The sequence below is a fragment of the Mytilus galloprovincialis genome, chromosome 4 (assembly GCF_965363235.1).
Source record: "Mytilus galloprovincialis chromosome 4, xbMytGall1.hap1.1, whole genome shotgun sequence".
Lineage (NCBI taxonomy): Eukaryota > Metazoa > Mollusca > Bivalvia > Mytilida > Mytilidae > Mytilus > Mytilus galloprovincialis.
The window spans coordinates 18,346,408-18,358,939 of NC_134841.1; the positions used below are offsets into that span (position 1 = coordinate 18,346,408).

General features: G+C 32.9%; 1 protein-coding gene across 1 annotated transcript; it reads right to left on the reverse strand.

The window, feature by feature from the left end:
• Positions 1 to 451: 451 nt before the first annotated feature.
• Positions 452 to 11,914, reverse strand: LOC143071529 (protein mono-ADP-ribosyltransferase PARP15-like). The gene is made up of 3 exons (XM_076245895.1): positions 11,733 to 11,914; positions 5,776 to 5,956; positions 452 to 1,476 (listed from the first exon to the last, which is right to left on the reverse strand). The coding sequence occupies exons 2-3, from the start codon at positions 5,921 to 5,923 to the stop codon at positions 1,184 to 1,186; spliced, it is 441 nt and encodes a 146-aa protein (XP_076102010.1). The 5' UTR covers positions 5,924 to 5,956; positions 11,733 to 11,914; the 3' UTR covers positions 452 to 1,183.
• Positions 11,915 to 12,532: the final 618 nt, after the last annotated feature.

Sequence of the window (12,532 nt, forward strand, 5' to 3'; positions counted from 1 at the left end):
TGATTTGATACGCCAGATATGCGTTTCTTTATAAGACTCATCATGATTGTCAATGAATCAAGTAAGTGATACTTTATGTAAAAGTGTACACTCTGGCATGTTAGATGTGTAACATAATAAGATTGAACGCTTTGATATGCACATTTCATTATATATATAAGTAAAAAAGCTACCTTTCTGACAATTTTAAACAGAAATATACATTTTCCTTGAAAAATTCAAATAACAAGCCAAACAAAAAAGTATATCTAAAATACTGAGAGCCTGTATCGCTCACTTTGGTCTATGGGCAAATTCAACAAAGGACACTATCTGCAACATTGTAAACGAGAATAAAATTCATGACAAAAATCTGTTTTGCATGAATTTTCTTAGTCCATAACTCAGCATAAAACCGAGTGCGACATATCAGAAAACGGGAGCGATGAGAGATGGGTTGTTAATTAGATTTGAAATGCATGTATACTTACAATCATTCTATACACCAAATATAGTTGACCGTTCGCTTATAGTCTCTAAAAAAACAACCTTAACAAAGAACATTTAACATTGACCAATGAACCATGAAAACGAGATCAAGGTCAATTGAACCATGTCATCAGACAGACAAGTACACCTTACAACCAATCTATTATACATTTAATATAATGATCTATTGCTTCTAAAATATAAACCTAAGTTAAGTAGTTAGTTTACTCTGTCTCCGCCGCTGGATCACTATCCCCATGCAAAGCTTTCTGCGACACAAGTCTTAGGCTAGACAAAAATTTCAAAAAACTTGAACCACACACTTTATGGTTGGCTATATAGCAGTTTGACAAAAACAATTTTTATCATTTAGGAGTTTAATATTTCTTTTACCATACAACGTGATTTTTACAGTCATCATCCTGTAGTGTTATGAACCACCTTGTGATGAAAGTTTTAAATATACTATTACAAACAATATTTCAAACAAAATTCAAGATCACAGACAAAATACTAGAATTGATGTTTGTAAATAGATTAAAACTAGCAGCAATAATGTGTGTCCCTTATATGTAAATAAATCGTCAGTTATATATATATATATATACAACTTGTCTAAACATCAACCCAACAATGTTAGATCTGTAAATTTGCTTTCGCAAATTTTTGGTTCTTCCCTCGCCGGGATTCGAACCCGAATCTATACATAGGTTTACTAATACTTGAATGTAATGCAGTATTCTGGATAGGCTTGCGTATCATTGAAAATAACATATTCCACTGTAGGAGTATAGTTGGTATCTGTAGCAGAATCATAGTTCATCATTATATTATCTGTTCTCCTAGGAAGAACTCGCATTCCCCTTTGTCCATTACAAGATACACCTGTCAACACTTTACACATATACATATTATGTTCACCACTAACAGATGGCTTTGATAACCATCCTCTGGCTGAGTACGATGCATCGGCTGCAAAATAAACACCCTCACCCCAGTATGCATCCTCTGAAAAAGAACAAAAATATTTTCTCATTTTCTTAAATTATAATCAAGTTACTCCATTCATAAGTAAAACTTAATAAGGAGACTTATTTGAATGTACTTATTTAAGCAAAGGAGAGAACAGCTAAGTATGGAGTAATGGTATACTGACAATGGAGAAGAACAGCATATAGCATTTTTAATTAAACTGATTTAAAAATTGCCTTTTTTCGTCATTTTGACAAAAGTAACAATTTCAAACAAAGTCATGAAATACTTTTAAATAAAAAGGTATTTATATCATGTACATCCCGTAAAAGGTAAAAAGTTCTCAATATAACCTGTATATAAACCTTACAATCATTCAATACAATAATTATAATTGACCTACTGCTTATAGTTTCTATTAAGAAAAAACACCAAGAAAACTAAACCATGTAAACATTCACCAATGAACGATGACAGGCAGACATGTACAGCTTAAAATCCTTCCATATAACAAATACAATTGACTGCCCTATTGCTTATAGTTTTAAGAAAAATAGACCAAAACAAAAAAAACTTAATTAAGTCATAAGAAACCTCAAATTAAAAAAAAATATACATATGTTTTTTATAACTAAATGGATAGTTTTCATTATACAACTTATGTACATATACTTTTTTCTGAGGAAAATTCTTTAATGTGTCCCCATTTAGAAGAAGTTTACTTATTTTTAATACACTTTATCGCTATTTAGTCCAATCCGGGAAAAACAGTCATTTATACAACTTCCTGTTTGGGTCATGCCGCCGAAAATAGAGATCATCAGTAGAGAGCTGAGGGAGGAAAAACTTTAGAAAGCGATCATCAAGAAACTTTAATAGAGTATGATCCACTTTTTTCGAAATTAAAATTGAAGTAAAACAAGAATGTGTCCTCAGTACACGAATGCCCCACTCGCACTATCATTTTCTATGTTCAGTGGACCGTGAAATTGGGGTAAAATCTCTAATTTGGCATTAAAATTAGAAAGATCATATCATAGGGAACATGTGTACCAAGTTTGAAGTCGATTGGACTTCAACTTCATCAAAAACTACCTCGACCAAAAACTTTAACCTGAAGCGGGACAGACGGACGAACGAACGAACGAACGGACGAACGAACGAAAGGACGCACAGACCAGAAAACATAATGCCCCTCTACTATCGTAGGTGGGGCATAAAAATATTTTGTTTGGAGTATTTACAGTAGTTTAAACAGGTCTCATTAAAAAGTATCATGCAAGTGAACTGTCAATACCTAACATAGCCAGAAATTAGTAGTGGTTTTGCTAATTAATATTCATAATATGTAAATGAGAAATGTACCACGTGATAGTACTTTGAACTGGACTGGCTTGATAGGCTTGATATCATTAAAATCTTTAAAACACGGATATTATAAGTTGCCTGCACAGAGTCCTTATTTACAATCACTTTGATATTTCCGTAAAGAGTTGTCAGGCGGTCAAAATCAAAACAATGAACGTGAATTTAGTGAATTTTTCGTGCTTTCGTGAGTTTATTCTTCTTGAAATAGTGACATTTTAATTTTACGTGGGAACCTAGAGTTCAATGACTACACATACAAGGTTTGGACTTGCTTATTCTTTGGAAATTCAAGTTTCATATTTCACCCCGGCAACCTGTTTTTGTAATGACCTTGTAAGCCAATTTTCAACACGAAGTTTGCATTTGACGTTTCAGCCATTTTAGCCTGTATTTTACACTGCAATGTTAAAAGCTTCTCGCTTCGATTTTTAAAATAGCTCAGGAACCTGTATTTTTGCAAAAACAGTCACTATGTTTCGTTTAAATGGTGTATATTGTTGTGTATATTCATTTTCTGCCCCGGCAACCTGTCTATCATTTAAATTAAGATTAAAACAGACATTTTTTCAAAATTCCCTATCATTTTAATGTAATTTCCGTGACCCGTATCCGATTTCTTTAGTATAATATTCAAATAAGCAAAGTGGCGTTGATTTCTGGATATGATTCATTTATCAGGCAGCTTATGTAATGACATTTACACACAAAAACGATGTTGTTTGTGGCTTTATCTGCGGGGACAACAAAATATTTGTCATGGACGTAGGACAAGTGTTTAGCAACATTTGGGGAATTAAAGATTGATGGAGCATGGGTATTGATAGAACCATTCTGTTTCTTAATTCTGACTTGTACCAACGACCTCATAGCCTTAATCCATTGATTATTAAATAATAATGTATTATCGATGTATTTTTTGACTTAAAAATGATTTACAAAAATCTGATATTAAAGTTCATAAAGATAAATTTAAATTTAGTGTGTATATCGAACATGGCGGCTATTGTGATTTCTGTGGTCGCCATATTCGATGTACACACTAAATTTTAAAAGTTTTTTATGAACTTATCTGCTTTCTGTAAATCATTTATAAGTTATACAAGAGTGCACACGCTGAAATGTCTCGCCTTCTATACTAATCATTGATATTATGTTGATAGTCCTAAGTATAGTAAAGCTAAGCTTTAATACAACTGTCACATAAACTTAACATTAACCAAGATAACTAAACAAAGACCAATGAACCTTGAAAATGAGGTCAAGGTCAGATGAACCATGCCAGGCAGACATGTGCAGCTAACAATGCTTCTATACAACATATAAAGTTGACCTATTACTTATAGTTTAAGAAAAATAGACCAAAACACAGAAACTTAACACTGTGCAATGAACCGTGAAAATGAGGTCACGGTCAAATAAAACCTGCGCGACTGACATAAAGATCATAAAATATTTCCATACACCAAATATAGATGACCTACGGCATATAGTATTAGATAAAAAGACCAAAACTCAAAAACTTAACTTTGACCACTGAACCATGAAAATGAGGTCAAGGTCACATGACATCTGCCCGCTAGATAGGTACACCTTACAATCATTCCATACAACAAATATAGTAGACCTATTGCATATAGTACGAGAAAAACAGACCAAAACACAAAAATTTAACTATTACCACTGAACCATGAAAATGAGGTCAAGGTCAGATGACACCTGCCAGTTGGACATGTACACCTTACAGTCCTTCCATACACCGAATATACTAGCCCTATTGCTTGTAGTATCTGAGATATGGACTTGACCACCAAAACTTAACCTTGTTCACTGATCCATGAAATGAGGTCGAGGTCAAGTGAAAACTGTCTGACAGACATGAGGACCTTTCAAGGTACGCACATATCAAATATAGTTATCCAATTACTTATAATAAGAGAGAATTCAACATTACAAAAAATCTTAACTTTTTTTTCAAGTGGTCACTGAACCATGAAAATGAGGTCAAGGACATTGGACATGTGACTGACGGAAACTTCGTAACATGAGGTATCTATATACAAAGTATGAAGCATCCAGGTCTTCCACCTTCTAAAATATAAAGCTTTTAACAAGTTAGCTAACACCGCCGCCGGATCACTATCCCTATGTCGAGCTTTCTGCAACAAAAGTTGCAGGCTCGACAAAAATGCATCGATAATATACTATTAATTCATAATCAATGTTTAAAAGTCACCAATATTTGCTAATATTGAATTCCCAAGTGTTATTCGGTCATTACAAGTGTTATTCGGATATTAACAGTGTTATTCTGTCATTCGAGGTACCGTCTAAGTCTTCTTTCTCAAGTTATTATCTTGCATAATCCTTGACTGAATCCATCAGTATTTTGAAATTGTGTTTCCAACTAATGGATTTAGACTCATGATATTTCGGACCTTTTTGGATAACACATTTCTCAGGGACAATGTTGAGGTCACCAGTAATAACGTAGCCAGCCAGATTATATGTGAATTTGAAACTAGCACAGCTGCAATCAAGAGGGTTAGACTTGAAGTCGTCAATATCGAGATCCCGCAAAACGTGTTTTTAATTGAAATTTTTAGTTGCAATTGGTTAGGTATGGTATAAGTTAATTTATTACTTTCGGTTCTTTGTTCCAACAATTGCGCGTCTTAATAAGCATTAAAGCTAAAACAGTTGCATGAAGCAGAAGCACATTATTTTTGCAGTTGCACATTTTTAAATCCAATCCTCACCCACCCTTTTAAAGGCATAATATTTGTTTTATTATAATTATCAATTTATCATAATCTTATTATGCGTATATAAATAAGTTTAAAGAAGTAAAAGAAAATTCAATGTGATACTTTCTATTGCTGCCTGTTTGTTTTACGAATATTACTCAGAACCTGACAATCTATAATTTTTCGTAAAGTGTTCATGGTCAGAAATCTGGATATAACTTACTGCTGTTGTCCTGACAATAACTTCTGTTGAATCCATAGAAATTAATACTGACAACAGCTGACTCCGGTGTACCATGCCATAGTTCCTTCTCATTGTTTGTGCCTTGTGGGTTTGTTTTTACCATAAGATCTCTCTTTGCTGCATACATATGATACAAACTTAAATTTTGCACTCGCTCTATCTGTCAATATACATATAATAATATATGTCCCAAAACAAAAATTAACAAAAATATGGAACTGCAAGAAAAATTCCAAACAGAAAGTCCCTTATCGAAAGTGAATAATCAAAGAGCTGAAAGCTCTGAGGAAAAATGACGCCACTGTCTCTAATATGGGGATACGTTTATGCAAGTCTTGATTTACACATACCCTAATTAGTTTAACATTGCAACATGTCTCGTAAGCATATAACTGATATTCGTATATGTGTGTGTGTGTGAAGTGAAGATGACAACTGGCTGTATTTTTTTAGTACAAATGAATAGGTCAAGACTACCTGAATGATATCTTCAGTATCCATTGACTACTGGCTGGGTTTTTTTTAACAAATAAATACCATAGAAAGGCATGTATAGTTCGCACTGGTACATAGTCCAAACCCCTTCTCCCCACAAAATTTTATTTAAAAAATATTTTTGTTACTGTTAGAAAAGGTCTAATGAAACTCAGGTTATTTCAATTCCTGTGCGATCGTTTGCGGTATTTTCTTGGGAAAACCTGTTTTCCATCTTCAAACAGAAGCTGAAACTGCTTGTAAAGGGTTCAAGAACACTTCATGATTGTTAAAATAATTTTAATTCATTTAAAAAACAATTAAGAAACTTGTGTATGTTTTAACAGGAGGTTAAAAAGCACGTGTAAATGAAGACATTAACCGGTGATAGTCGAAATCCGTACATGACAGATATCACTATAATACGACTTTGAAAGTAAAACAGTTCCATCCTTTTATAAAGCAATCTTTAATACCTATCACATTAATGTTTGAAGGGTCTTAAGCTAATACAAACCATATTAGTCAGTATGAAACACCAAAACAGAATGAACAATAACCAATTACGTTTTGTAGTTTACAAATTCTAAGCTGGTTTATGGTTATCTTTTTTACTATGTTTGTTTCGTTTTTATCATGAAGATACTAGTTTATTTCAACTAATGCGTTGAAAAGAAACGAGAAATTTGAAATGAAAGGTTTAGTTTTTATATTTATCAGTATTAATTTGATATTGAACAGAAATAACTTATTAATATGAATGAATTAAAATTATTATTTTGAAAAAGGACGAGAGCGCCCTCTAAAATAGGACCAAGACCACAATTAATGACCCCGCTTTTCGTTGTCCAGTTCCTTTTAATTAGAGTGTATTTTTCCTTAATTTTTTTTCTTTCCCTTCCTCACTCATTTCTTAAGATTTTTTTTGGTGGAAATAAAAGAAGAGAGGTGAAATAAATGTTTGGATGTTGTATTTTAACTGAATTTGATTTGAAATGAGTGATTAGGCCAAGTGCAAAAAGGTAATATTTACAGTTTTCGGAACATCTCTTGACTTGTTACAAAATAGGTGTATGGATGTGTATTGGCTAAATTATTTGTAAAAGTGATTGGTTCAATCTTTCTGAATTTTGGATATACATTTGGACTAGGACTATACATTACACACACAAAAAATTTGACAAAGTGCATGATGCAATTTTTTTAATGATGCAAAAGGTTATAAAGAACTGATAGAGGAATTAATCGTGGTCTGTGGCTTAAGAGGTGCATTTCAGCAAATTTTGAATTTTTACTTTGGCATCTTCTCTGAATGATCTATTGGTATTAATTTGTCAAACTACATGAGAAGAAATGATTTCTGCTTTCATTTGATAGAAATTTTGTGAAAAGGTCACTTTTCAGGTTAAATGTCCAAAATGTAGCTTTTTCACTTTTTTCACAAACAGCATGCTTAATTTCTCATTTCTCTCTGACAGGTTTTTTCTGATATCTATTTGTGTTTATGGTATTTATTTCAGTTGTTTAACTTATTTGTGAACTCTGAACACAAAAAAAGTAGATACAAACATAAAAAGAGTGCAAAATGGGCTGTTTTAATAGTCTACATGTAAGTCTAACGGTCAGTATACGCAGCAGGTAAAATGTGAAGTTCTATGCACTTAAAAGTTGTATTCCTAAACAGATTGCACTGAATCTATATCAAAAACACTAATTACTGGTTGCTTAACCATTTCTGTTTCACAGATTACCTTCACTTTCTTCTGTTGGATAGATAGTGGTTAAAATACTGGCCTTTTGAGGCTGAAATTTCATTCAGGTTTTAAACAGTAAAGTTAATAAACTTTGCATCAGACCATACTGTCTACATATATAGTTGAAAGTGACAGTCTTGTTACATCCAGGCTCCATGTTTTATCATATCTAAGCACAGATTTAAGCAAAAAGAAGCATATCTCCATCTCCAATATCATTTACAATGTATATGCTTTTTAATATGCAAATGTGGGGAACGGCCTAAATTGACAACCTGTGTTTTTAAGCATGACATTGCTAAAGACAATTTTATCCACATGTGTTATGCTATTTGAAACTTACATTTCCATTAAAAGTACATTTATAACATGTTAAAGTTTTTTTGATCCCTAACAACTTTAGAAAATTGTGGAAGGTGAAAAATATTACATTTGATATAAGGTCTCACTTTATTTGAAAACCTCTATTTTTTAGCACAGGCTCATATAAAATTAACTTCTGGCCATTTTTCATCAGTCTGATACATGAAGTATGCTTTCTGTTGCTTTAAATAGATGTTAACTTATACATAGAGACATTAAAAAGTGTTAGTTTTGGTATCTTTTAGTTTTTAGAAGCTCAAATTTGATAGTTGAAATTGTTCTAATTCAACGCCACAATTCAGCACCAAAAGTTCAGATATGAAAAATGCCACATTTTTTTATTTGGTATCATATGGCTTTGAAACTTTGTTAACTGTTTTATAATATACTAAGCTTGAATCATGCCATGTTTTATTAGAATTGGTCAAGTTTTAGGCCCCTAATAGGCCCAAGACCACAATTAATGACCCTGCTTTTCGTTGTCCACGAATATAGTTCCTTTTAATTAGAGTGTATTTTTCCTTAATTTTTTTTCTTTCCCTTCCTCACTCATTTCTTAGATTTTTTTTGGTGGAAATGAAAGAAGAGAGGTGAAATAAATTTTTGGATGTTGTATTTTAACTGATTTTGATTTGGAGTGATTAGGCCAAGTGCAAAAAGGTAGTATTTACAGTTTTCAGAACATCTCTTGACTTGTCAATAGGGGTATGGATGTTTATCTTACCTCCTATATATTTCGAGGAATATGATTGGTTTAAAGCGTCCGCGTGCAAACCGTGTATATTTGATATTAGATTAGTAGGGAGGTAGGGCTTATCTCATACACGGTTAGTAGTGGAGTTACGTCCAGTAAGAAGGGGCGGGGCTTATTTCATACACGGTTAGTAATGGTGTTATGTCCCTTTATAAAAACAAAATGGTACTGAGAAAAAAAACTTAAAAGTTCCAACAGACGAGGAAATTGATGATTAAGATTGAAATAAATTCATAAAACACATTTAACAGTGGCGGATCCAGGGGGGGGGGGTTCCGGGGGTGCGCACCCCCCCCTTTATTTTTGCCGATCAATGCATTTGTATCGGGACATATGTTTTGCACCCCCCCCCCCCCTTTGCCCTGGGTGCCCTGGGTTAGCACCCCCCCCCTTTAGAAAATTCCTGCATCTGCCCCTGTTTAAACCTTACAAGTCGTTATTGTTGGCATCTGTTTTTGTAGGATCAATGGAAGTATTTTCTTAATGCTAACAGTATTGAAGACTTGCTCATTTTGAGAATCACTAGTCTTTGCACTTAAAAGTTGTATTCCTAAACAGATTGCACTGAATCTATATCAAAAACACTAATTACTGCTTGCTTAACCATTTCTGTTTCACAGATTACCTTTACTTTCTTCTGTTGGATAGCTAGTGGTTAAAATATTGGCCTCTTGAGGCTGAAATTTAATCATGCCAAGATTTATTAGAATTGGTCATGTTTTAGGCCCCTAATAGGCCCAAGACCACAATTAATGACCCTGCTTATCGTTGTCCACGAATATAGTTCCTTTTAATTAGAGTGTATTTTTCCTTAATTTTTTTTCTTTCCCTTCCTCACTCATTTCTTAGATTTTTTTTGGTGGAAATGAAAGAAGAGAGATGAAATAAATTTTTGGATGTTGTATTTTAACTGATTTCGATTTGGAATGAGTGATTAGGCCAAGTGCAAAAAGGTAATATATACAGTTTTCAGAACATCTCTTGACTTGTCAATAGTGGTATGGATGTGTATTGGCTAAATTTGTAAAAGTGATTGGTTCAATCTTTCTGAATTTTGGATATATATTTGGACTAGGACTATACATTACACACACAAAAAATTTAACAAAAGTGCATGGTGCAATTTTTTTAATGATGCAAAAGGTTATAAAGAACTGATAGAGGAATTAATTGTGGTCTGTGGCCAAAATAACTTGTTCTCTTATTGCTTGCTTATTGTACTCTATAGTCCGCCCCACTCTGGAAGGTACAATTTTGGAGAATAAAACCGGGGACTATACAAGTCTTTCTATGGACAGGTCAAGATTTGTTTTTGTAAATAAAATAAAGTATGTAAACTGGATCTCGTCAGACTACAACACTTTGTTCGAGTGTAGCGTAATACAAGCAGATTCCAGTTAGTATATAAAATAGTTAATACAAAACCGAGTCATGCCAGTGCGGTAGGCAGAAACATAATCGACTTCTGTAAATTCTGGGCAATGGTATTGGAAACATGCTGCTGATAGCGTCATTTTCCAAAAACCTAAATTTAACAATTTAAATTCTACTACAATGAAAAAGCAAGAGGATGCAATTATGAAAATATTCCTACGAGTCCACAGGACAAAAAGCAAAGTCATGATGTGTAACTACATTTTACTAGTAATGTGATGAAATAATTCATCAATTGATTGCTTTAAAAACTTTTCATCATTCAGTTTTGAATTAGTATAGTGTGTTTGTATCTACATTATATCTGTTATTTCCTCATTTTCTTGAGTCTTTTGTATCCTGTAATTACATTTCTTTTAGTATTTCTTCTGTCATGTTGCAGGTAATACATCAATCATCAAACTATGATGTCAGACTAATAAAAATAAGAAGATGTGGTATGATTGCCAATGAGACAACTGTCCACAAGAGACCAAAATGACACATACATTAACAACTATAGGTCACCGTACGAGAAAAACGAATAAACTAACAGCCTTATTTATATAAAAACAAATATGTAACAAATAAACAAACGACAACCACTGAATTACAGGCTCCTGAGCCTAAGCATTTTACGAGGAAATACACGCTTGTGAAACTGAAAATCATCACAAACAAGGTAACGTAAACAAACAATGTTAAAATGTTGAAGGCCGTACTTTAACCTATATTAATGGTTTACTTTTTAAATTGTTATTTGTATGGAGAGTTGTCTCATTGGCACTCACACCACATCTTCCTATATCTATATAAGCCATTTTTGTATACTTATAAGACATATAAGTACAATTGTCATTTAGATTAGTCCAAACCTATCTAAATATTTTATTGTAAGTAGTTTACGTATGTCACTTTTTCAGTTTGATCCTTTCTTTTACCTCAATTTAATAGTGCGTTTATTTATGGGAACGACAAATAATGCCTTCACCTAGAGCGCTTCGATCCAAAACAATTGCCGTATTTGTCCTATCGCTCAGGGTAAAATATTTGTCATAAAGGGCCAACCCGTGTTAAATCAAGATATTCAAGCCCCTATGAATTATTTCTTACTTTATCACATCTTTCCCAAAAACTGTATTTAAGTTCTAAAATCATCAAAATGAAATTGTCCTTACCTTTGTCACTTTGAATGTCTGTTTATTGAACTGTTTTACCCACTCTGGTCTTCCATTAAATACGGAGGTTAAAAACTTTTGTTCAACAGATTTATATTCTGGTGATGAGTTCAGTAGTGTTACTAGCTTTACATTTTCTGATCCTTGTTCATCCCACTCTGGTGGAGGCTCAAAACTTCCCCCATCTCCTGAAATTACAAATATCTTATCACTGCCTGAGATAAAGAGGTTCTGTTCTGCATGTCTATGACCTTATGGTCCTTAAAACAGGTCAGGCCATTAAACACATGCAGGACAATATTAGGACTTGTTTTTCATTTAACATACATGAACAAATAATTTTAACAATTAAAATTCCCAATACATTCATGTCCTATTTTACTTTGGTTTTATATGGATTGGCCAAGCTAGTTATTTTATCTATACAGATGAATATGCAAACAACTGAAGAATAGCAGCTGAATACTATTGCATGGCAAAGGCTAATTAATACCTGCAACATTAACAAATAAGGTTGATTTGATATGATAAAGGATTATATATAATTGCATTTCTAAAGATAAGTGTCAAATTAGTATGTCATGAAGGTTCAAATAAGCCATTAAATGGTGTGAAATTTAATCTTATTTACTATCATAAACATCTGATGAAAAATATGCACAAATATGAGGCAAATAATAATCAGCCAGCTTTGTAAAATTACTTCTGTAAAATTATGCAGTGATGTAAGAATTGCACAATATGAGGTTAAAAACAACTTTTGACCCCTCTGGATAGTTTATGCTGACATTATTTTTCTT